This window comes from Stomoxys calcitrans, chromosome 4, assembly GCF_963082655.1.
Source record: "Stomoxys calcitrans chromosome 4, idStoCalc2.1, whole genome shotgun sequence".
Taxonomy (NCBI): Eukaryota; Metazoa; Arthropoda; class Insecta; order Diptera; family Muscidae; genus Stomoxys; species Stomoxys calcitrans.
In genome coordinates this window covers 31,184,537-31,210,116 of record NC_081555.1, presented here as the reverse complement: position 1 = coordinate 31,210,116, position 25,580 = coordinate 31,184,537, and the positions used below count along the sequence as shown (strand labels likewise).

General features: G+C 38.5%; 5 protein-coding genes and 1 long non-coding RNA gene across 7 annotated transcripts in view; 3 read left to right on the top strand and 3 right to left on the bottom strand.

Moving 5' to 3' along the window:
• Window positions 1-1,895, bottom strand: part of LOC106083911 (calpain-D) — a 35,585-nt gene extending 33,690 nt beyond the window's left edge. The window contains exon 1 of the mRNA XM_013247218.2: window positions 1,226-1,895. Coding sequence (XP_013102672.2) covers window positions 1,226-1,551 — 326 coding nt within the window. The 5' untranslated portion in view covers window positions 1,552-1,895. The remainder of the gene's footprint in view (window positions 1-1,225) is intronic.
• Window positions 1,896-4,824: 2,929 nt separating this feature from the next.
• On the bottom strand, window positions 4,825-7,856 carry LOC106083913 (endoplasmic reticulum membrane-associated RNA degradation protein). 2 transcript variants are annotated; one of them, XM_013247222.2, is made up of 4 exons: window positions 7,644-7,856; window positions 7,021-7,355; window positions 5,086-6,284; window positions 4,825-5,031 (listed from the first exon to the last, which is right to left on the bottom strand). In XM_013247222.2, exons 1-4 carry the CDS (start codon window positions 7,822-7,824, stop codon window positions 4,893-4,895), a joined length of 1,854 nt encoding a protein of 617 aa, XP_013102676.2. In that variant the 5' UTR covers window positions 7,825-7,856; the 3' UTR covers window positions 4,825-4,892. The 2 variants fall into 2 exon arrangements, with proteins under 2 accessions (XP_013102676.2, XP_013102679.2); XM_013247225.2 differs by having other exon boundaries at window positions 4,910-5,031; window positions 5,705-6,284.
• A 461-nt stretch (window positions 7,857-8,317) lies between these two features.
• On the top strand, window positions 8,318-9,209 carry LOC106083914 (acylphosphatase-2). The gene is made up of 4 exons (XM_013247227.2): window positions 8,318-8,473; window positions 8,552-8,568; window positions 8,633-8,742; window positions 8,807-9,209. Exons 1-4 carry the CDS (start codon window positions 8,425-8,427, stop codon window positions 8,919-8,921), a joined length of 291 nt encoding a protein of 96 aa, XP_013102681.2. The 5' UTR covers window positions 8,318-8,424; the 3' UTR covers window positions 8,922-9,209.
• A 3,013-nt stretch (window positions 9,210-12,222) lies between these two features.
• Window positions 12,223-13,008, bottom strand: LOC106083900 (uncharacterized). The gene is made up of 3 exons (XR_009398089.1): window positions 12,922-13,008; window positions 12,690-12,849; window positions 12,223-12,618 (listed from the first exon to the last, which is right to left on the bottom strand). It is a non-coding gene; the product is annotated as an uncharacterized LOC106083900 (long non-coding RNA).
• Window positions 12,617-14,061, top strand: LOC106083898 (E3 ubiquitin-protein ligase TRAIP). Its single transcript, XM_013247193.2, has 2 exons — window positions 12,617-12,772; window positions 13,353-14,061. The coding sequence occupies exons 1-2, from the start codon at window positions 12,651-12,653 to the stop codon at window positions 14,008-14,010; spliced, it is 780 nt and encodes a 259-aa protein (XP_013102647.2). The 5' UTR covers window positions 12,617-12,650; the 3' UTR covers window positions 14,011-14,061.
• Window positions 14,062-18,105: 4,044 nt separating this feature from the next.
• Window positions 18,106-22,833, top strand: LOC106083929 (uncharacterized). The gene is made up of 4 exons (XM_013247252.2): window positions 18,106-18,502; window positions 18,564-18,798; window positions 18,861-20,270; window positions 21,868-22,833. Exons 1-4 carry the CDS (start codon window positions 18,385-18,387, stop codon window positions 21,983-21,985), a joined length of 1,881 nt encoding a protein of 626 aa, XP_013102706.2. The 5' UTR covers window positions 18,106-18,384; the 3' UTR covers window positions 21,986-22,833.
• Window positions 22,834-25,580: the final 2,747 nt, after the last annotated feature.

Here is a 25,580-nt window from a genome sequence, read left to right as displayed (position 1 = left end):
GGGTATCTTGCATATATGGAATTGCCCAAGCGAACATAAAATGATAAAAAAAACTATGTCACAATTCATGCTTTTCTCCATTTATATAATAGCAATGAATCGATGAATGAAGTTTATTCAAGAGTTTATTATACATACAACGCTTGTATGTACGTACGTACGTACGTACGTACGTATGTACATTCATGTGATATTATGATATGTATGCACATACAAACTGCCAATAAATGTACTTAGATTAGGTACTTACAGTTTTTATTAAAAACCAAACGAAAAAGACGACAAAGGTTATTTAAAAAGAAGCTGTGGCTTTTCTCTGCAAAAACATGATGATGAGCAAACATTGGTACGAAGGTGAATTTGTGCAAAGGTTTGTTCCAAATTCAAAGGTGATGACGTGAAAATTCAAGGACGAGTTTTGTTGCCACAACAGACAGAGCAAAAGGGGTTTTAACTACCACAATAAGCGTAATCGAATATGAATTGATATGAATCCTTTGGTTGAGTTGTATTAATTTAATGTTTGGGTAATAGTTATGCAAACATCCGTAATGATAATTAAAGGTAGATATTTATTACAATTTTCCCGAACACTGAGCACTTAATTCTAATTCTAGCTGAAGGACTTTTTTAATATCGACTCGTTCAATTCTGAGCTCAACTCATTGCTTTTCTACACAACCATTTCTCTATTTACAAAACATAAAGCATGTTTTATTTTGGATTATTTTTTTTTTTAATTTGTTTTCTAATGATACTGGTGAGCAGTTCTATTGGAAAGGGCACACTGAAATAACAATCACAGAAACCAACCACGGACCAACTGACATTTCGATTGGCATTGGAGTTCTCTTTAATTTCAATGTACTGAGTAGTTTTGACAATTCTTTTCGTATTTTCCTTTGTTGTTGTCCAAAAATCAATAACAGTCGTGTAAACAATACGTTTGTTGCCACTCGAATCGATTTTTCCACGACTGCGAAGACCAAAAACAACAAAAAAAAAATAAATAAGCGTAAATAATAAATAATAATAAGAGTAAAAAAAGAACAAGTCTCTCTCATGCAGCATATGGATAAAGGACACTAAAATTCACAAACAACAAAGACCATAGGCAAGGCAAATTAAAACAAAGGAAAATTGCATTTTGGGAAATTCCTTTTGAGAATGCCCTTTGGCTTATGGTGGGGCAGACAGACGGTCGGACGGTGTGGAAAGTACAAACCTGTTGGCCAATGTATCATCATGTTCCGTTTCAAGTGGCTGTGGGGTGAGTGGTGCCTGTTGTGGAGGAGTTGGATTATGCTGCTGCAGCTGTGATGGCGTCTGTTGTCTATTACACAATGTAGATGGCGACTTGTTGTCTCCCGGTGTCGCTGGTTCTTTTCCCCCGCCCGCCTGGCCAATGGAGGGTTTGTTGCTCTGACCAGAGTTCAGAGTGCCATCTTTCTTGCGCACTGAACCGCAGTTTATACATTTTAATGATTCCGTGGGATTGATAACATTGCAATTATTACAGGACCACTGCAGCACGGAAGCTATTGTGCCCATTGTCCCAACTCGATTGTTACTTCCACCAAGTTTTATCAACCAAGTTACAAGTAAGGATATCACTTATTTCCTTCTTAAGATGTTTATCGCCAATCCAGTCAAATTCATTCATTTCTTTCTGAGGCCACCCACAAAAATTTTCCACCCCCTTTTTCAGTAAGCGTCTTTTGTGCTTAAAACAGCATTATTTTATTTTATTTGAATTAACACATATGTAATGGTTGCTATCATTTAATCTGCTGCATTGTAAATATTACCGAAATATGTGTTTATTTAAGACTATGTATAAATTAAATTTTTGCAGAAAATCGCGACCGTGTCCGTCTCAGAGAACTAAAAGTCGATTTTCGACTAACCGATTATCCTATTAATCGACTTTTAGTGCCTAAACAAATCAAATAATCGAATAAAAACCCAGTCATCGACTTTTGGCGATTTTGCAATTTTGATTTGGGAAACAAAAAAAAATCGCTTAAGGACTATATGCACCTCAAACGAAATTTTTGTTGCCATAAGAAATGCATTGACATTTTTGGTTTGCTTGGTGTTACAGAGTGACTTTGAAAGCATCGTTTTTTTGGTTTCATAAATTGATTGACCAAACAATTGCATAGTTTTTTGTCACCACGTGTTTGCTATCGAAAATTTCGCAAGAGGTGCATGCATTTTTATTGTAACGAAAATTTCTCTGTAGCTTATTGGTGTTTTATTTTTGTACTATATAATGCAAAGAACGTCGTTTGGACTCGGCATAAAAAGCAGGCCCCTTATCATTGAGCTCAAACTTTAATCGGACTGCACTCATTGATATAGGAGAGGTATCTTCCATTCCTTATTTGAATCTTCATGGGAAATTTAGTAGTTTTGTGTAAATAACGCTTAATCGTTTCTTATTATCGTTATTGCATGTTATCGACATCTCACCTTTGCACTGAAATTTTATACAGAACATCAGACTTGCACTGGATAGGACTAAACTATTAAAACACAGCATATGTTTATATTGATCGCCGTAGGAGGAGTATACTAATCAAGTTATTCCATTCGTTAATATAAAGTATATAACATTTTTATTATCGAACGAGATCTTATCAGTTGGTGTCAGCTGGCTGTCTCTTTCGTTGACAGGAGGCGAATACAGATGGCGCTGTGGTCTCCTATTCGGCAATACATAACGCTGGGTATGCACACTAAGCCGCACACTACAATCTATTAACTATATACTGATATAGCTGCGACATAAACCGACCTATAAGTCTCAATTTTTGCCGTTTTGACTTAACTTGCTTTTTGAAAAACATTACTCCACGATATAGCCTCCACATAGACCGATTTTCGCCCCATATTCAATGAAAATTAGATAAACTGGATAGATTTCCAGATCAAATTTGCACTGAACTGTTATCGATGCTGTGTGATAACTCTGCTGTTATGTACTTTGCCTGTATAGAAGTAAAATAAAAAGGATCATACGGATCGCACAGTACACCAACATATGCTAAATTAATCAAGCTGTCAAAAAAGACCGATAGTATTCTGAAAACGTCGACACCCTTGTTTTTAGAGTATGACAAAAAAATCAGCAATTTAAATTTGAATCGGACAGCACTCATTGATATGTGAGAAATTTGCCCCTGTTCCTTAATAAAATATTCATGGGCATATTTGCATTTGCATTACAATAAAAACGTACCGAAATACACCATAAGTTAGAGTAGCAGTCTTTTAAAGGGAGAAGAAATTTTGGCCCAATATGTTACAGTAACATCAAAGGTAATACTCACGCAAAGGTAGATACCCTATAATGAAAAAGTGATCGACATTCCAAATCAATTTAGCCATATCCACAGTCTGCCCAAAACATGTTAACTTTTGAAAGACTAAAGACAAGGCGATGGAAATTTTGTACACACACTTTTTCGTCTATTGAGACAAAAGTGGTTCATGTTTTGATATCCCTGATCTATAAGCGATTTTCCGATATATGTTCTTGAGTATATGAGGAGCGTAACTTTTGCTTTAACAACTCTGTGAATTATAGTAAGAGTTGTCTGAACTTGCATGTGTAGGTAGCGATCTTTGGTGGGCTCCCTTTGTTAAGCAAGGTCGTTCCTAGGCGTAAACCCGATCACTGGTTGAACGATCCCCAAATATGTAAACGATCTTCCGTTTTGACTACTTGACCAAATAAAGATGGAATTCTTATCCGATTTGACGGAAATTTTGCCTCAGTTCTTCCCTAGTGATTTCCAACATCTTTGCCAAGCACGTTTTGAATCAATTTATTAACGGGCGCACTGTGGCATAGAATAAAAAAACAAGTAAAATCGTGCTCATTTCGGCCGGGCTGAAACTTATTTACCCTCCACCATGGATCGCATTTGTTAAGATCTTTGAATGACATTTTCAAAAAGAAAAACACCAGTCATAGAAAAACAACAACTCCAATATTTCAGGCAAATCGAGTAATAATTGCGCTCTCCAGAGGCTCCAAAACTCAAACTGGGAGATCGGTTTATATGACAGCTATATCAGGTTATATACTGATTTAAACCATACTTGGAAAAGTTGTTGGAAATCATACCAAAACGCCATATCCAAAATTTCTTACATACTTGACACACTTGTTGGAAGTCACAATACAACACTTTATGCAAAATTTCGGCTATGACCGAAAAGAATTGCGTCCTCTTGAAGCTCAAGAAGTCAAGACCCAAGATCGGTTTATATGCCAGTTATATCTGGTTATGGACCGATTTGAATCATACTTAACACAGTTGTTGGAAGTCATAGCGAAAAACGTCAGCCAAATCGGATAGGAATTGCGCCTTCTAGAGGCTCAAGCGGCAAATCCGGAGATCGGTTTATATGGCGGCTATATCACTATTCTTGGCTCAGTTGTTGGGAGTCATACCAGAACACTTCATGCAAAATTTCATCCAAATCGGATAAGCATTGTGCCCTCTAGAAGCTCAAGAAGTCAAGGCCCAAGATCTGTTTATATGGCAGCTATAGCAGATTATCAACCGATTTAGGCCATACCTGACACAGGTGATACCAAAACACCACGTGCACGTGCATGATATAAGTACATCCTGCCAATGTACAGTCCTCGAAGGCTTCACACCTAAACCTATCCGACGAACTTCATTGGCCAAGATGTCGAAACGCTTCATACTATCGTTAATGTTGTTGTATCTTCTGGCTTGACTTATCCATTGCAAAGGATTCTTCAATCAATATGCTCGTTTCAAGAGAGAATAAAACATTATTTAAGTTTTGTAAGTTATTTTTTTTTTGCATACTTTAATATCACAGGAGCAAGACAGGTACAGTAAAAATCATTCCATATATAGAAACAATTTGTTATAGATTTCTTGAAATTTATCACAAAGCTCTAAAGATTTGATCCACTCATTGCTTTGATAATGTGAATATCTTACTAAGTTTTCGGCTATGGTCCTTGCATGCTTAAGAAATCTGCAAAGGAAAAGGTTAAGCATATTTTATCAAACGCAACACAAATTTGTACACCTTAATGTTTTAGAATATTTCGCATCATCCTGCAATACCAGCTCGTAATTGTTTTGTAATAAATTATATAAAATATTTGAAGCGTTAACCAAGATCATCAAGGTGCCAAATATTTGAGGTAAAGCATTTTGTAACTTTTCCAAAGTCTTTCTTCGTTTTGAGTGCAATTCATGTTGTGCCTGCAATACTAGACGTTTTGCCATAGATCTTTCATAGTTTTCCAAAGTTTGAAGTACATTATCCATTATCGATTTGATCAAAAGCATTAACTCGGATTCCTTGCGAGGCCGTTTAAATATTAAAACTTTACTTTTTGGAGTTTCCTTTGTGGCAATGATGTGGTTGGAAGGCAAGTTATAATTTGATGCGAACTCTAGTAATTTGTTTTTGACTTTGAAGAAAAGTTTCTTATTCAAACAATTCAAATGTAAATTACTCTCGTAATTTTCCAAAGTGTTACAGGTTAAAGGGGTTAATAAATTCAGAAATATATGACACACCACAGTTGCTAGTTGGGAATTTTGGAGAGCTTGCCAATAAACCTCACCATGGCTAACTTTATCTCTTAGTCGACAACCATTTGGGCAAAGAAATATGTCATATATCAAATGAAAAGTACCTTGGAATTGTGGATAAGCTGCAAAGTCTAATAGTTTATTGAAAAATTTCTGCTGATCCTCGTTGGTATTACTAGTAGTTCTGTTACTAGCTACCTCCGTTTCGAATATTGTATCCATTGTTATATAGTACTCATGCAATTTAGCACTTACATCTACGCCATTGATGTGACTGTAATGCAATCTAAGCAGCAATTCTATTTGAGGCATAGCCAACATTATAAAATGAAAATTATTATTATCTCTATAATGTGAGCACAGTTGCAGCCAAAAAGGCACATAATCCTGGGCGAAATCGTTCTCGATTTCCATGATTTTTTCCTCATAAAAGCTTATATTTTTTATCGGCATCTTGATTTCATTTGTAATGTTGTCTAGTGGTGTTGTAAAATCCCTTATCAAAGGCCTTTCGTTGATTACATAATTGTTGGCCTTAACCCTTTGGCCCAAGGTGTGTATCATGATCAATAATACACACTCATAATAGAGAGGGATTTCAAAAGGCTTTGGGAATCCATGCCATACAATATTTCGTAAGTTTATAGAATTTGGTATGCCCATTAGTATTTTCAGTAGAATAATCTAAAATATAAAAAGACACACATAATATCAAAGATCAAGTTAAAAGAATATTCTATAAGAGTCAATTATGGATAAAAAATCACTCTGTCCAAAACAAACTAGAGTTTGAGCTAGCTGTACTACAAGGGTGAATTTAATGCTCTCATTATTATAGAACAAGTTCCCTGGCTACGTTTTTATATATTAAGCTGCATTTTTTGGTTTGGAAATCACTTTTCCATTACTGCAAATGCAATGCAAATTTGCCCATGAATATTCCATTAAGAAACTGGGGCAAACTTCTCACAAATCAATTAGTGCAGTCTGATTCAATTTTAAGCTCAATGATAGGGGACCTCCTTTTTATAGCCGAGTCTGAACGGCATGCCGCAGAGCGATGCCTCTTTGTGAAGAAGATAAAGTCCCTCACAAATGTCGCCAGCATTAGGAGGGGATAACCACCGCTGAAAATTTTTCTGATGTTCTCGCCAGGATGCTAACATGCTAACCTCTGCGCTGCGATGGCCTCCACTTTTCCATTACTAATTCAAGCTAAATATTCATAGTTGGAGCTACAATCTAGTCTGATTTACTGGATTTCTGCGGAAGCAAGAGAGCCAGAACTATATATTTATATATATATTTGCACTGGTAGACTCTTAAAATCTAAAGACTCTTACACGAAGCTTAAACTTGAACTCCCTAATAAATTCTATAAAAAAGAGCCATAAGATAAATAAACATATCAAACACTTACCAATTCTGTATCGAATACTCTTTCCACTTCCGGAGTACTTATTAAATCTTTTAATAAATGTGGTGCTTGTTTACCCTTGGTTTCGGTATAGTATATATTAGATAGGGCATTTTCTAGAAGTGAGGTCATTAAAAGTATATGTTCCACATATTTGCAGGTACCTACAGACATCATATTTTCATAAAAGAATTTGCTATTCACACCCATCCACATTAAGCCAGAAGAAGAAAAATATGGATTTCCCCAAGTGTGAACCAATATTTCGGCACATTTGTGTATTGGAAGCATTGCAGAATGGTATTTGACGAAGTCTTCATATTTGAAAGAGTTTAGAGCTTAAAAAACAAATAGAGAAATACATATGTAAATTAATAAGCAGACTCACTTAGACGTTTAAGATCATATTGATATCATAGAACAAAAAAAGGAAGTTTTCTCGTACTTGTACCGATTTTGTTTGTTGCATTTGGGACAAGCACAAGGGGCTAGCAATTGCGAATGCCAAGCGCTTGTTCTCGGGTTCAAAACGCTTTTTTGGGTTCAATTTAAATTGCAAGCTTCTTCTCACTTATATTCGATTTCATATAAATATGTTAACTGGGTTATGCCCTACATCAACTTACCTATACACAAATTGTGCATATCTTGACATTCTGGAAATAGTAATTCAACAATTGTCCTTGCATTAAATTCGTTTTCTTTTGTGAAATATATTTCCAAATTATCAGAGTCAACATTGTCGAATTCTCTATAAAATATCAAAATCTTTTCATTGATTAAACTTTTTTTTTCTAAAGGAAACATAGCGTTTGATGACTACTCTCCCTCCCACCAATTTTTTTTTTGGCATTTGATATCAACACAATCAGCTGAATTTTTGGGAGTGCAAACTTAAATATGGACGTACGGTGTACATATTTGACATGAGACCATTAAAGAGACTTTCTCGTCTCTCATGTTTGACACGCTCAAGGAAATTTGTTGGTAAACACATCATAAGACATTTCTTTGAAATAAATTCAATAGTTTTTTTTTTTTAATGTAGTAACTTAATCGATAACTTTTCATCTACCTTTAGCGTATTTCTTAATGAAATGTTCATGGACATTTTTGCACCTTCAGCGTATTTCTCTAGCTTATTTTGTATGGAAAAATATCCTTCATTTTTATTAATACGTATGTCCGTGTTGTACAAATGAGACTACGTACCTTCTTTGCAAACATACTACTATAGATATAAGCCAAAGTTGTTCACTTTTCTATTTTTCCCAATCAAGCGCATGTTGCCCATCTTTTTGGCACCATTCACGGGCGTTTTTGTGCCCTTTTTCAATCATTATGACAGTCGATCCCAGTATCTCATCACTGTTGCAGGGCAAAGCAAGTTTATCATAAACCTACAAAATGTCTAAAATTATGCATTGCACCTTTGAAGTATTTGGCATTGTGCAAGGTAAAGTAAATAGAATAATTGTTTAATACTACCATGGAACACTCTATGATTTCCTTTGGCATTTTATATTACCTACAGGGGTTTCCTTCCGCATGGTAATGAATACTATAACAAAATATGTAGCTCATGTCTCGCATAATCAAATAATTTTTACCAAAGTTTACAGAAAAACAGGCCAACAAATTGGGAGTTCGCGGTTGGTGCATGAATACCAGAGATGACACTGTGAAGGGCGAAATAGAGGCTACACCCGAAGCATTTGCAGAAATGTAAGTCTGATCGAATAAATCTAAATCTTGTTACAAAAAATGTGTTGAATGTTTCCTTTTGCAGGAAAACGTGGTTAGAGAAAACTGGAAGTCCTACAAGTCGCATTGATAAAGCAGTATTTGGAGAAACGAAAGAGAATTCGAATTTTACTTTTGAAAAATTTTCGGTTAGATATTAAACCAACAGAGATTATTAATATTAGTTGAAAATTAGTAGGTCACATATATCAAAGTAAAGGCCGGTACTACGTTCGCTTTTCGCGATATTATCGCCGATCACTTTCCGATTGTACGGATTACTTTTTTTTCGTAGATTAAAAAAATGTGTACTATTTCAAAAAAGTTGTAGCGTAAAACATGGCCTTTCATCGGTCAAAAACGATAGTAGTGCCAGCCTCTTTTTGTTATTAACCTTATAGATTACTGGTACTGATAAAAGTTTAATAAAAAAGAACTTTTAAATTTTAGGATTATGCGTCTGCCATACACATTGGATTTGTTCTTTAGATAGTTATCGATTTTTCAGAGTTAACGGAAGTTAATTTCAGTAGTTCCGAATTTTATTTACCCTCCGCCAGGGGTCGTATTTGTCAACTTCTTTATGAGATTTTTATAGGCAGATTTGACAGGTCATAGTAAAACACTACGTAAGAAAGAAGAAAGAAAGTCGGATAATAATAACGCCTCTAGGTTCCTAAATATACCGATTTGATATATAACCATAACCATACATATGTATTAGGTTGCCCAAAAAGTAATAGCGGATTTTTTAAAAGAAAGTAAATGCATTTTTAATAAAACTTAGAATGAACTTTAATCAAATATACTTTTTTTACACTTTTTTTCTAAAGCAAGCTAAAAGTAACAGCTGATAACTGACAGAAGAAAGAATGCAATTACAGAGTCACAAGCTGTGAAAAAATTTGTCAACGCCGACTATATGAAAAATCCGCAATTACTTTTTGGACAGCCCAATATATATGCACGAACGTAGTGAATCTTGGTAGTGAATTTCCAAATACCGTACGAACCGAAAATTTCCCAATTGAGCAATTCTTAAACTATCACAATGATCGTGGTTACTTAACCACGGCTAAAGGTATCTGAGAGTAGCGCTTGGCAACTTCATTTCATTCACACAGTGGCTGTCTAAATCAGGCAAGTACGCCAGTATGCATGCAATGAAGGCAGAAATACCGGCTGATTGCATTCCAGCATTTTGCTACTCGTTTTTTGGACGATACAGAGCAATGGTGAAGCCAAAGATGGTCAAATCAAGCAAAAGTGAATGAATTCTAAAATTTAGATTACTTTCACACATTTGTATACCCTCCACCATAGGATGGGGTATACTAATTTCGTCATTCCGTTTGTAACAACTTGAAATATTGATCTGAGACCCAACAAAGAAATTTCTTCTTGATCCTCTTGACATCCTAAGTCGATTATGCCATGTCAGTCCGTCTGTCTGCCGGTCGAAATTACGCAAACTTCCGAAAGAGTAAAGTACTTCTTATTAGTATAGGTCGGTTGGGATTGTAAATTGGCCATATCGGCCCATGTTTTGATGTAGCTGCCATATAAACCGATTATCCGATTTGACTTTTTGATTTTCTAGAGTGCATTTCTTATCCTACTTGGCTGACATTTTGAATATTACGTTTTAGTTTGACTTCTAACCACTGTGCCAAGTATGTTTCAAATTGATTCATAACCTGATATAGCTGCTATATAAGCCGATCTCCCGATAAGACTTCTTGAGCTTCTAGAGGGTGCAATTCTTATCCGATTTGGCTGAAATTTTGATCATATATCATTTTGGTGATATCAGCTACCCTGTATTGGCTATGGATGTAGGACGTCATATGTACGGAGTGTTAGCAAAATCTGATCAAATTCAACCCTTTAGGGGCTTACGAAGTCAAATAGGTACACAGATTTATATGGGAGCCAAATCATATGTCAGTCTAATTAGTTTTAAATTACTCCTTCTAGGGGCTCGTGAAACTACGTGGTGACGTGAATTGTGCGGCCCCTGCTGAATATCCATAGCGTCAATGTGTGTATTTGGTTGTTGTTGTTGTAGCAGTTTGTTGTGTTCTATCTTTCGTCTGTTTAATTCTGTAGAGTGTCAAGATGGGTGCGTCCACAGAGATTTGGGTCTGAGCCAAGTGGGTCTGGCTGGGCAGTTAAACAGGTGACGTGTATTGTGCGGCCCCTGGTTACAATCGAATCGGCATCAAACCTTGCTCTGTAGGAGTTGAGGCGGTTGCATCTGCCGGAACGTAATTGAGCCAGAGCTACTCTGGTTTGCCGGGGCAGGTCAATTTCTTCAGGTGCAATGGGAGGCGGTCGTTCTCCAAGGACTACATTCACGCGGTAGCCCCTTACCGCATCTGCTACAGTGTCTGCATGAATGTTATCTAGACCTTCTTGATATGCCGCTTGATCTAGAGGTTCTCTCTTGTAATGCTGAAACTCACGCTCTAGATCATGTAGATCCACCTTAAGGCTTCATGGCGTTGGATATCCATCCACAAGATGATGATTTGGATGGTCTCTGCGATAACAGCCCAAAAGTTATTGCTTAGACAGCATGTAGTTATGCCTTCCCACTAGAAGGATCTTTGTCTCCTGATGGAGGTCGTCCACATGAGACCTGAGGAGACAGCCCGTCGCAGTTCGGAGGGCGAAATTCTGATAGATCTGCATATTATTCCAGTGCGTGTCACAAAGTTGCCGAGACCACACTGGCACTGCATAACTAACCACAGATCGGCCAATTGTACCTTTGTACATGGTCCACAAGGTTTCTTTGTCTGCACCCCAAGTGCTGCCAGCAAGTGACTTGAGGACCTTGTTTCTACTTTTGACTTTATCGCAAATTACTGTGGCATGTGTAAGAGCTGTCAAATGTGACGCCAAGTATTTTGGGACACTTGATGGTCGGAATCATTTCTCCATCGACCATCGTATTTGTAGCGACCAATGTGGCCGAAGACTTGGTGGCAGATATCTTCAGATTTCTTGCAGCGAAATATGAGGCAAGTTCGTTGAGGTAGACGTTCAACCTATCGCAGATGTCAACAATGTATGGGGGGCCTGATATCATGATCGTACAATCGTCCGCATATGATACGATCTCTATGCCGTCTGGAGGGATGGGAATGGAGAATAGGTAGAGGTTAAACAGTGCCGGAGATATCACCCCACCTTGGGGAACTCCCTGTTTCACTATAAGGTGCTTCGACTTCTTATCCCTAAATTCCACAAATATCTGGCAACCACACAGATAATTCGCGACCCAGCGTTTCAGGCCTGGCTGGGAGGACGTGTTGGCGATGTCCTCAAATAATTTGGCATGGCTGAATTTGAAATGCAAAATTCAACAGTGACTTATATTTATTGGACCACTCAATGTCCGTTCCCAATTTGGGTGCATAAGTTATGCAATTTTCACCGGATTGTGACGAAAGGAGGTTTACATATGTACCCGAGGTGGTGGGTATCCAAAGTTCGGCCCGGCCGAACTTAATGCCTTTTTGCTTGTTTTTATTTTATAATATTTTAAATGGAAGTTATAAAATTACACTTCTAGAATTTAAAACAGACCACAATCACCTAACGTTTGTGCAATTGTTTTTTTTATTACGATTCTGACCACTGTTTCTCCATTTATCTTTATTTCTTCGGTGCTTTCCCTAAGGCACAGAACATTGCCCATTGATGATTGTATAATTCTTATATTCCATGGTATCTTGCAAGCAGTGTTATCAAGGGTCTAATCGCGAAATATAAACAAAAAAGTGTCTTAACCATTTACCAATGATTGGATACTTGTTTTTGCAATAAAAAAAACTAAAATTCGTAGAAGACCTACAAGAAGTTAAAGAAAAAGCCTTAGGAAAATGTCTGGTTTGAAATTAATGTGCCCAATTTGTACTGACGATGTGCGAGAAACCGAGGAAGTAGACAGCACCAATTGCGGTCACATCTTTCATTCGTCATGCTTGGAACAATGGAAGGAACGGTAGGCTAAAAATAAATTTTTCTTTGTATTGAAGTTTATATGTCGCATAATTTGTTGTGATTCTATACTGAGGCAGCCTAAAGATAGAAATTAAATAAACAATTATTCTTATGTATGTTAAATTTAAAATAATCTGCTTCTTAAAAAACCTGTAGGAAACGTCGATAGTAAGTCTATACTGACTTACTATTGACTTTGTCACCAGAACTACTGACAAATTGTACCCAAGCCCATGCTTTTTGTTATAGACATTTTGTATGCGCTTGTCATTCAGAAGTCAATAGTGACATTGTCGACAGTAAATCATTAGGAAATATATAGAGACATATGGAGCATTGTCAATAGTATGTCAGTAGGGACATTATTTAGACATTTTAATCAAAATTATGTAGACAGGTTTGTAGACAATTTGGTGACAATGTTTCAAACAAAGTAGACAAAAGTGGTGACTTGGGTACACTTAACCCCAGACTTCCTACAGGGAAGTTAGTGCCTAAAACTTATGTGTGTACAGGAACGAGAAAATAAAAAATAATTTTGTACTGAACAGCACATAACAATCCCTTTTTGATCTTTGCAGTAACTCTACGTGTCCACAATGTCGCCATAAGAACCCTTCAACCCATAAGTTGTTTTTTATCATCAATGACTCCGACGACGAAACTCAAGTGGAAAATAGTGACCTAACTGCCAAACTGGAATCAAGTTTAAAAAAAATACAAAATCTTAAAGAGAAATTGGAAGAAAGCAATGTTAACTTCCTGAGTTTGGAGGAGCTCTACACCGTTCAAGAAGAACAAACAAAGGAAATGAAAAACCAAATGGCAGAATTGGCCAATAATTTTGAAAACTTTTTGCAGTTACACGCTTTGTATTGCGAGTCTGAGGAACGGGCCAGATTGCTGCTTCAGGAGAATGAACGTCTTACGTTAGAGAATGATTATGTCAACGATCAGCTTGATCTTAAAACACCAAAAATTCACACAACAAGTGCATCACCTCAATACACCGCTTCAGTAGAAAATAGCATTGATGATGCACCAACCGCAAAGTCTGAGCTGGAAGACAGAATAAAACATCTACAACAAGACAACGCCCTTCTCAATAAAGAAAATAGTTTCAAAACAAAAGAAGTGGAATTGAAAACCAAGGAATTATCCATGTTAAGGCGAATGCTTAAAGAAACGAGTATATTGTTAGATGCATATAAGGAACCTCAACATACCCATGAAACTTAAATAAAAAGACTGTGGAAAAGTGATTATCTGTTCGATATAAGAAGAGAACAATTTTGTTATAGTTTTCTTTTAAAAAAAAAGCAAATATATATATAAGACTTTAGATTCTTTTAGATATACAAGTGGCGGATCCAGATTGGACAGTGACAAATGGGCAGGGCATATATATTTGTATTCACAAAACTTAATGTTGATCTAAAATAGGCTTATTTGACAGATTTCCTTTATAGAGCCATCACACAAACCTATTTTAAGGCTTCATTAGATTTTGTCAATACGTCTGCTAAACCCCATTTGCACTGCTCTTTAAATCCGGATTTAATGGCTCGATCATCTGTTGTCCCTTCATAAAATCAGCTGACGAGAGCCTTAAATCCGGATTTAATGAGCAGTTTAAACGGGCTTTTAAAACCCGTTTATACTGCTTTTTAAATCCGGATTTAATGGCTCGATCATCTGTTTTTCCTTCATAAAATCAGCTGACGAGAGTCTTAAATCCGCAATTTAATGCGCAGTGTAAACGAGGTTTAAAGACCTGGTTATGCTCTCGTAAATGTAGAACAAATGTATCGTAAATGTAACGAGGCAATTATGCTCATTACAAAACGTAGCATTTGACATTTCAAACAAAACGAAGAACTTCACGCATAACTCAATAGCAGGTCGGAGAAGACGGCCCTCCACGCAGTGATGCGATAAGTTGAGACGTCTTTCCAACTGAAGGAGTACGCGATGGCGGCCTTCTCGAATATTGAGAGGGCATTTAATAACGAGGAAATGGGTAGACAGTCACCGCCCTGAGCCGCATAGGGAGATGTTTGTTCCACATTTACACTACATTTACGAGAGCATAACCAGGCCTTTAAATACGTATTTAATGAGCAGTTTAATCGGGGTTTTAACCCCCAAGTGACGACATAGTGCTAACATGGTTTAGCCGATACGACAGCGCCGTATTGACGCTTACCTCCTAATCCTTTGTGTTATAACATATGTCTCACTTTTTCCATTTACTTTTTATAACAGATCAGACTGATCACCTTTTCATGGTGGGGTACCCATTCAACGATGTTCGGTAATGTGTTTTCATAAAGCAAAACAAAACGGCTGACACATTTTCCTACATATGCGGTATGTTTACGAGAACATAAACAAGCCTAAAGGCTTTACGAATTGAGGAGTCATATAAAAGCCTTGACGGGTTTGACATTTTTCCAGCTTTTGCAGGATTTAATACAACTTCGTTCACGATCAGGCGGTGCTGAAGGTAAGACCTCGGGTCGTTTGGGGTCGAAGCCTAAAAAGAGACGGCCGAACATCTCTAATGCAAATATACAGGGTGAGACCAATTCCTCCATGGCATCACTTCCCAGAATGAGGGTAAACTGCAACACGGCACGGGATAGTTGTCTGCACCAAACAGGTTGGAACTTTGAGGTCCAATCTGTGTGGTGTTCTGCGCTGTCACGAGAAGCTCAGCTGCGAGCTACCGGGTGCTACCACAGGTAGCGGATAGTGGAATGAGGTCAGACCACCTCCCCATAATTCTTACCATCGAACGACCACCCGACTTCATAACCTCTGAGCGCCGCACGTTTACCAATTCGAAGAAGGCAAATTGGGCTGGCTTCAGAGAGTACACCAATCGCTGCTTCAGTGAATTGCCACCCCTTCGGATGTGCTAGTAGCCGAGAGGAAATTTCGAGACATCATTAACAAAGCAGCCGCTCGCTTCATACCAGCCGCTCGAATACCTCAAGTGCGGCCCAATTTCCCGGCGCAGGCAGCGGTACTCGCAGACGAGCATGATGGGATTCGTGGTATGGACCCCACTATCTGGAAATAAACTGGGTAGTCAACGGAATTTGTGCCTGGAGCACTTGGAGCAATGTAACTTAGGCACCGGTGTAGGCAAGCTGTGGTGTACAGTTAAGTCACTCTCGAACCCCGGTAGATGAGATGACAGGACCTCAGTCACTTTTGGCGAAATAACCGTGACTGATCCGAAGAGATGCGCCAGGTTGTTCAACCTTCAATTCATTATGCATCCCGACAGTGACAGGGCAAGGTGAAGAGCCATTCGCCGTATTCGTAGTCTCCGAGCCGATAAACAGCACACACAATTTACCGTAGGTCACAAATCATCTAAGGCGTTGGGCCCCGACGGAATCTCTACATTGATGTTGAAGAATTTGGATTCACCTGGAGTTGAGTACCTTACTAGTGTCCTCAACCTGTCTTTGAACACTCTTATAGTTCCCGATGTCTGGAAAATGGGCAGAGTGATCCCGCTACTGAAGCCTGGAAAGGAACCGAGTGTGGGGGAGTCATACAGACCGAGCATCAGCATGGATTTCGAAGACTGCATAGCACAACAACAGCTTTGCATGCCATCACCACACACATTTGCCGTGGCTTCAATCAGCCCAGGCCATGTTAAATTATTTAAGGAACCACCAACACGTCCTTCCAGCCAGGCCTGAAACGCTGGGCCGCGAATTATCTGTGTGGTCGCCAGTCATTTGTGGAATTTGGGGATAAGAAGTCGAAAAACCGTAGAGTGAAACAGGGAGATCCCCAAGGTGGGGTGATATCTCCGGCACTGTTTAACCTCTACCTATCCTCCATTCAATCCCCTCCAGACGGCATAGAGATCGTATCATATGCGGACGATTGTACGATCATGGCATCAGACCCCACCCCCCACCATTTTTGACATCTGCGATAGGTTGAACGTCTACCTCAACGAACTTGCCTCATATTTCGCTGCAAGAAATCTGAAGATATCTGCCTTCAAATCTTCAGCCACATTGTTCACTACAAATACGCGTAAGGTGAATATTGAGCTGACTGCAATGGTCGATGGAGAAATGATTCCGACCATCATGTGTCCCAAAATACTTGGCGTCACATTTGACAGCTCTTACACATTCTCCCCACATACCACAGCAATTTACGATAAACTCAAAAGTAGAAACAAGTTCCCCAGTGTGGTCTCGACAACTTTGTGACACGCAGTGGAATAATATTCAGATCTGTCAGAATGCCGCCCTCCGAACTGCGACGGGTTGTCTCCTCAGTTCTCATTTGGACTACCTCCATCAGGAGACAAAGATCCTACCAGTGCGAATACATAACTACATGCTGTCTAAGCAATACATTTTGGGCTGTTATCGCAGAGACCATCCAAATCATCATCTTGTGGATAGATATCCATCGCCCAGAAGCCTTAATGTAGATCTACATGATCTATAGCGTGATGTTGAGCGTTATAAGAGAGAACTTTTAGATCAAGCAGTTCTAGACAATATTCATGCAGACACGGTAGCAGATACGGTAAATGGCTACCGCGTGAATGTAGTTCTTGGAGAACGACAGCCTCCCATTGCACCTGAAGAAATTGACTTTCCCCGGCAAATCAGCTATGTTCCGGCGGAAGCAGCCGCCTCAATTCCTGGAGAGCAAGGATTGATGCTGACGTGCAATATGTATGTCCCGATTGTAACCAGGGATCGCACGATACACGTCAATTGTTTAACTGCCCAGCTAGAACCCGCGACTCAGACCCAGATACCTGTGGACGCACCCCATCTTAGTCGCAGAGTTCCTGGGTCTTGACACTCAACAGAATCAAGTAGATGAAAGATAGAACACAATTACTGCTACAACAACACTACCTTGAACATTTTTCCATTCCATAACGAATTTTCTGTTTCAACTTCATCCAAAGTACCGTTATTCTTAGTTTCTGTAGAAGTTTAAAATTTCCATAGAAACTATTTACATGTCCATATATAAAAATGGAAGGACCTGAATCAACCCTAAAAAATTGGGTGGTATTTAAGTATTTAATTTAAAACAAAGGTACATAACAATATTTTATGAAAAAAAAAATTTTAGCTATGCACATATAAATATTTTCTATGAAACAAATTTTGAAATAAAACAAACTGAAAATTACAACAACGCATAAACCTCCTACCCACAGATCTACCTTGAAGCGTATTACACAGCTTTACGTTTGTGACTAATTATGAAGCACACGTGCCGTCATATTCACATACCATACGCCATACTAATGGCGTTCGTCAGTAACCAACCCAAATTGTTAAAACTAAAGAGAGAAAAAAGTAACATTAAAATTAAAAGAAATTGGAATTTGGTGTGAATTTTTGCTGTTCAAGATCTGGAAGGAAGACTTGAAGACTTCTGGATTGCTGTTCACTGGATTTTGGTGGAGTTGCATCAAAGGAAGTATTGGTTTCTCCCATGGCAGGGTCGTATGTAGATGTTCGACACTGAGGAAACAAAAGAAATCGCAAAAAGTTGAAAATTAAGTAGGATTAAGGTAAAACTACTCACATCTTTTAGAAAATGGATCAATTCTCGCATGATCTTACCGTGGCCTTGGAGGAAACGTCATTACTTGATAGGGCTCGCGTTAGCCGTTGGGGACAACAAAGGCGAAGAACTCGAAGCACCGGAAATTTGCGTAAGTCCCTTGGTCCCTGGCACAAAAAGTTTATGTGTAAACGTATTTTTTTTTCGGTTAGCTTGTGCACCACAACCTACAGAGGATTCAAGCAGTCCCACTGATGTTGCAAATGGGTCATCCGTGCAAGCCAACAATAATGATGGGCTGGACACACAAAATGTAAATTTGCCCAGTGACTCCGATGAGAAGGAAGAGTTGGCTGCGCCACGCCTAGCTTGCAAACCACAAAATGCTTTGCGTCTATTAGGCACTTTAGAGTCAGATTCTCTTAATGAGGCATTTAGCCCAGCAAGGTATGTTGCTCGTTATGCTCTAGAAATTCGCAAACACTTTCCAATAAACCAATTTCCAACAGATTCTTCAAGCCAAGTGCCAGAAGAAAGCGTAAGATGAAACGTATTTCTATGGACTATGAAATCATTGGTTCCGGAGCCCAGCCACATTTACCAGATACTTCTTCGGCTTTTATCATAAGTCCTCCTCAGTCCACAGGATGCCCTAGTACAATTACGGCAATGCGCAAAAGGGTTCTTAAGCCCGAATTTGGAAGTCGTCAAATGTTTTTCTGCGGCAAACGCAAGCGTTCAAATCGTGATCGCTACCAAGAACATGATCATTCGTCCAGCGTACCTCGGCACAATCACTTAGAGGAATACGGAATGAGGCCTCGAAGTTTCTCATCTACTTCAAAACCGCATAGTGATAGACTTTTGCCTCTTAATAAAGGACTTTTGTCGAAAATTGAACGCATCTCTCAACAGCAAAAGACTGAAAATGCGAAGGAGACAAGTATGTTTACGGTCACCAAAAATTGCGACAATGAAATTCTTAATACAGAAGGAAACGAAGATACTCTACCGAGTGAAGTGACCACTGCAACCATGGCTGCCGAAGAAACTGTGGAGGCAGAAGATAATGACTCCTCTGCCTTGTTGTTGTCCAAACAAAAAGAAACAAATTTCCGTAATCACCGAAAAAAGAGGACAGGTCATCATCACCGTCGTCGTCCGCTGCAATTTGCAGTCGACCAGCATTCCATGGACTGCGAAGAATTTAATAGTTCAAGTTCGTTGAGTTCCTCTGATTCGGATGACCATGCGGTAAACGATACCGACAGAGAGGGTGATGACGAATTGACAGATTGGCCAGGCAATGAAAACAACTGCGGCGAATTGAAATACGATAGTAAACGTAAATTGACAAAGCGCAACACCCTGCCCCAAATCAAATCTGACCCAGAGAGTGTTGGATCCTTGCTGATGGCCGAAGATGACACTGTTATGTCTAATACTACAGTTGGCGAAACGTCCCTAAACTGGCCACCAGCCACAGAAAACAATAGGGATATAGGGTCTGATCCACCATACCAATCCTCAGAACCAATAACCATTATAAATAAAATGGGATTTTCATCTTTGTGTCGCCCGGATATATCTGCCGATGAAATTACATTGCCCATGAAACAAATTGAAAGCGAAATGTCTGGTGAGACTTCTAATCCTTTTCTCTCCTCCCCGCCTTGCCAACCAAACGAAGTGCGTGAGATTCGTGCAGGTTGTCGTCGTGTTAAAGGCGAAAGACCAGGTTTTAGTATAAAAACATCAGTAAATGAGCGTCTGGCACGTTTTTTGCAAGATCCTCGACTTCTACAGATTCGCTTGCCGGATATTGAAATATATGAACACGACAGTCTTATTAACTTGGCTCGTCTCTACTCACTGCAAATGTCACTGGATAATGGATGTGCGGTGCTCAATAAAACAAGGTAAGATGACAACCAATTTGTTTTTTGTTGTTGTTGTAGCAGTGGGTTTGTGTTCTATCTTTCGTCTGCTTAATTCTGTTGAGCATCCAGATCTAGGAACTCTGCGACTAAGATGGAGTGCGTCCAGAGAAATCTGGATCTTAGACGAATGGATCTGACTGTACGTTGACATCAATCCTTGCTCTGTAGGAATTGAGGCGGCTGTATGATCGTAATTTAGCCAGAACTACTCCGGTTTGCCGGGGGAGATCAATTTCTTTAATGGGTGGCGGCTGTTCGTCAAGGACTATATTCAACCGAAAGTTTTTCACCGCTTTTGCTACAATGCCTGGATGAAAGTTGTCGTATCGCTGAATCTCTTGCTCTAGATAATGTAGACCCTCTTAAGGCTTCTGGGCTGTGGATACCTATCATGATTTGGATGGTCCCTGTGATAACAGCCCAGAAGGTATTGCCTGGACAGCATGTTGTTATGTCTTCGCACGTGAAGGATCTTTGTCTTCACTTGAAAATCTACCATCACAGTTCGCACAGCGGCATTCTGAAAGATCTGAATAATATTCCACTTCGTGTCACCAAGCCGATGATACCACAGTGGCGCTGCATAACTTACCACAGAACGGCCAATTGCTTTACACGTGAGCAACAAGGTTTCTTCGTCAAGATGTTTTTGTAGCCACATGTCTATATGTGGAGGTGGGCGGCAGGTTCACTGAAGCGGCGATTGGTATACTCTCTGAAGCCAGCCCAATCGGCCTTCTTCTGAGTGATAAACGTCCGGCGCTCAGAGGTTATAAAGTCGGATGTTCGGTCGAGGATGAGAATTATTGGGAGGTGGTCTGATCCCAAAGAAATGACGGCTTGCCAGTATATGTCACCCAGAAGATCGGGGGATGCAATGGAAATATCTGGCGAGCTATTGAACTTCTTCAAAATCATAGTGGGGCTTCCTCATTTACCGTGCAAAACGTGAAGCCTTCAATCCGCTCTGCCAAACTATGTCCCAAAGGGCATCGGCGTTGCCAAACTATGACCAAAGGACACGCAGTTGCCAACCACTTGATTCGGAGAGCCCTGGTTCATTCTGTTCGTCTTAGAAAGAAATGAAAAAAAAAGAGAAGGAGAGAGGGAGAAGGAGAAGGAGAAAGAGAGACAGAAGGAAAGAGGGAGAAGAGACAAAAGGAGAGTGAAGGAAAGGGAGCAGGTGAGGGGGAGAAGGAGAGAGAAATAGAGCAAGGCAAAAGGAGGGAGATAGAGGGAGAAAGAGAGAAAAGGACAGAGACAGGTAGAGAGAGATAAGCATAAGTCAGAATAGAGACCAAAAAAGTCTAACGTAAACAGGCCTAGCAGGATTCACTTAATAAGGTTGTCTGAAAGGATCAGCCGTTATACATTTTTTTTTTGATAGGACATGTCAATGAAAATGCCAACTGTTTCTTTTCGTTTACGTTTTCTCTTATTTATGTCCTTTTTAAACGCCGCATTTTACATCGTTAATGTTCATGTTCTATTATCAGCCATGCTAACCTAGTATATAAGAAAAATTGTACTGTTAAAAAAAAATCCCATTATGATTGCTATTTTCATATTCTTTCAGCAACACCACACAATCCGTTAATATAGATCAACAGGGTCTACAAGGTGGTTTATTTTTGAGTGACTTCAAACGACGTTGCTATGACAACAAAGATGGGGAATTAGTACATAATAAGTAAATCTTGGACAAAATAAATAATAATAATACAAATTGTGCTACATTGTATGCATATGTAGAATTAAACCGTTAAAGTGCAACACAAATCAAATTTTTAACTTAAATGTAATTAATTTTAGTAATAATTAAGAAAAAAATGAATGAATGTATCTATGTATGTACGTATTATATATGTATGTATGCAGCAATTTTCTCTAATTTTTTAGCCTCTACACACAACATTATTATTTTAAATTTAGTTAATTACGAATTTGAATAAAATTGAAAAAAGTAAACATTAAAATAATTTTACACATATATTTTCACATAATTTGCCTACTTGTGGTCAAGTGGATTAAAAAACTAATGAAAAATAACAATATAATCACATTGCAATTACAAAATAATTATTATATGTATATTATTTTTTTTTTATTATTATAGATTTTTACATCTATGGGCAACTGAGATTTTGTTTGCAGCTTTCTCTCAAAATCAATGCAAAAATATTTAATTCTGCTTATCTCAAAACTAAATCAAAAAAAAATTAAATTAACATTAAAAAAAATTATTTATGGAAAAAAAAAAACAATATAATTATCTGCCTAAAACAAAAACATGGTAGCACACATTTCTGAAATTCCGTTTATGGAAAGTAATGTTAACGATTTCGCTTAAATTGCATTCGATGGCATGCGTATATGGTAATTTATTTTTTTAAATTCACCTGGCACGGAAGATCACCAAGATTTCGAAATGTAGATAACCAAAAATCAATGTTATATGTAAATATTATACAGTAGATATAACAAAAATATAGAATAGTAAGTCTTGTCTTGCTTACAAATAAAGAATCATTTATATAGTAAATGTGTATTAATTGTTTAATTAGGATTGGAGAATTAGATGGCCAATATTATCGCACTTCTTGTGCGATGGAATAGTAAATTCGTTGCCACAACCCCGCATGGCGGCAACCAGTATTATGGCAAATAGCTGATTAAAGCGGAGGCTTAATCACCCAATTCCAAATTGTCTCAGATGAATGAGAGAGAGAGAGAGAGAGAGAGAGAAAGAGAGAGAGAGAGAGATAGAGGCTTTATATTGGGTTGCCCAAAAAGTAATTGGGGATTTTTTAAAAGAAAGTAAAGGCATTTTTAGTAAAACTTAGAATGAACTTTAATCAAATATACTTTTTTTACACTTTTTTTCTAAAGCAAGCTAAAAGAAACAGCTGATAACTGACAGAAGAAAGAATACAATTACAGAGTCACAAGCTGTGAAAAAAATTTTCAACGCCGACTATATGAAAAATCCGCAATTACTTTTTGGGCAACCCAATATAAAAAACGCAAATTTTGTTACTTTACAGGAGAAGGAAAAAATCTTTTTTAAAATGTTGCATCAGACATTTGTCTTCCAGGAAAAAACAACAAACTTACTTTACTTTAAATTGGCTATGACAGAACAATTGTTCCACTTGCCGAACGTAGAATAGCGTTCCAAGTGCCTCGATCTTCTGACACCAGTCTCTGACATTAAGTTTCGAGGTGTCTCTCACCACTTGATCTTTCCATCGGGCTTTTGGTTTTCGCGGTTTGCGCGTACCATCGTGTTTGCCTTCAAAAGACTTCTTTGCTGGAGCTTCTTTATCCATTCTGACAACATGACCTAGCCACCGTAGCCGTTATGTTTTGATATGTGTAGCTTTGCTATCGCCGTCATACAGCTCGTGGTTCATACTTCGCCTATATTCTCCATTAACGCAAACTGGTCCATATATTTTACGAAGAATCTTTCTCTCAAATACTTCAAGCACTGCCTCAATTGCTTTCACAGGTACCCATGCCTCAGAACCATATATCAATGTCTTGTACAGTGTAATCTTCGTCTGTCGAGAGGTGGCCTTGTTTCTAAACTGCTTACTTAGTCCAAAGTAGCATCTGTTTGCCAGTATTTTTCTTCGCTTTATCTCAAAACTGGCCTCATTCGTTTCGGTTACCGCGGTGCCAAGGTAGGTAATGTTACTGACTATCTCAAAGTTGTGGTTCCCAACTTTCTCCATTTTCTTTATGTGATCGGTTGTACAAGGCGTTTTGGGAGTTGAAACCATCCATTTCGTCTTATCTTCATTTACTGCCGGACCCATTTTCACAGACCCTCTTTCGATTCTTTCAAAGGCAGCAGTTACTACTTCCGTTTACCGATCACACGATAGGCTGTCTCCTTGTCTGAAACCTCGTTTGGTATTGAATGGTTGGGAGATATTCTTTCCTATTCTTACAAGGAACGCGTTTAATTAATTTTACAGGGATACCAATACTTGAAATACCTTTAAACGTAAAGGTATTTCAACAAAGGTATATTGTGGTCAACAAAGAGATGGTAGGTGTTGATTTGTCCTTCTCGGGTCCTATCCAGGATTTGGCGCAGTGTGAATATCTGGTCTAGGGTAGATTTACCACGTCTAAAGCCGCATTGATGGGGCCCAATTATCTCATTGACTTTAGGTTTTAATCTTTCACACAGTACGCTCGATAGTATCTTGTATGCGACGGGGAGGAGGCTTATTCCTCTGTAGTTGGCACATTCCGTCTTGTCTCCTTTCTTGTGTACGGGACATAGTATGGTGAGGTTCCAATCATCGGGTATGCCTTCTTCTAGCCAGATTGCTCAGATAAGCTCTTGCATACGCCTTATCAGCGTGTCGCCTTCGGTCTTAAATAGTACAGCGGGTAATCCGTCGGTTCCTACGGCCTTGTTTTTCTTCAGTCGAGTCACTGCTACTTGGACCTCATTCAGACTAGAATGTTAACATTCTATACCATCATCAGGGGTTTGTTCTGCGGTATCCTCTTCGCCACCGTCGTCGAACACTAGCAATTGCGTAAAATGTTTTTTGCATATCCTCAGCACGCTATCTGTGTCAGTTACCGGATTTCCTTCTTTGCCTCTGTCGTAGGATGTGCCTGCACCAAAGCCATCGGTTTGGCGTTTAATTCTCTGGTAGAACTTCTGGACTTCATTCTGACTCCTGTACATCTCAATTCTCTCGCACTCACGTCTTTCTGCGAAATAGACGTTTCTTCTCTTTCCTTTTTTTCCCGATACCTCTACTTCTCCTGGCGTAATGCTACTGATTGTAGGATTGCTCTGTATGCCGCATTCTTGGCTTCAGTAGCATCTCGACACTCTTGTCACGCCTTTTTTTATTGAAATGTTTAGCAAGTATTTTGTTATATGAAGTAATTCTTCCCTTATATATAATGGTGTACCGTTCCTCTTGAAATTTAAATATTTGTTTCTATAGTTTAGGGTTCCAATCTCTGCCCAAAACGCAAATCGGTCCGCTTTATTTTTTTTTTGGATTTTTTGAAATAATGAAATAAAGTTAATTAATTAATAAAATATTAAAAAAAGTAATGAACGAAAATGAAATTATGAAAATAATGAAACTAAAAATAAATTTGGAATCCTTTTAAGAGATATCTTGGTAATACCAATTTCTTTACCTTATATTAATATACCTTGCTCATCCAAGTTATCGATTTACCTTTATTTGCTATTAATACGTAAACACTGCAAACACTTAACAACTGTTTTAATTTTAAAAATTT

Coding starts and splice junctions, on each gene's coding strand:
- LOC106083913 (XM_013247222.2), bottom strand. CDS start 7,824: ATGTTTCCTTTAGAAAAAAAAAGTTTAATCAATGAAAAGATTTTGATA. Junction 7,356..7,643: donor TATGCACAATTTGTGTATAG/GTAAGTTGATGT, acceptor TTGTTTTTTAAG/CTCTAAACTCTTTCAAATAT. Junction 5,032..5,085: donor AAATATTCTAAAACATTAAG/GTGTACAAATTT, acceptor TTTCCTTTGCAG/ATTTCTTAAGCATGCAAGGA.
- LOC106083914 (XM_013247227.2), top strand. CDS start 8,425: ATGTCTAAAATTATGCATTGCACCTTTGAAGTATTTGGCATTGTGCAA. Junction 8,743..8,806: donor CCCGAAGCATTTGCAGAAAT/GTAAGTCTGATC, acceptor TTCCTTTTGCAG/GAAAACGTGGTTAGAGAAAA.
- LOC106083898 (XM_013247193.2), top strand. CDS start 12,651: ATGTCTGGTTTGAAATTAATGTGCCCAATTTGTACTGACGATGTGCGA. Junction 12,773..13,352: donor TTGGAACAATGGAAGGAACG/GTAGGCTAAAAA, acceptor TGATCTTTGCAG/TAACTCTACGTGTCCACAAT.
- LOC106083929 (XM_013247252.2), top strand. CDS start 18,385: ATGGATCAATTCTCGCATGATCTTACCGTGGCCTTGGAGGAAACGTCA. Junction 18,503..18,563: donor TCGAAGCACCGGAAATTTGC/GTAAGTCCCTTG, acceptor TTTTTCGGTTAG/CTTGTGCACCACAACCTACA. Junction 18,799..18,860: donor GAGGCATTTAGCCCAGCAAG/GTATGTTGCTCG, acceptor AATTTCCAACAG/ATTCTTCAAGCCAAGTGCCA.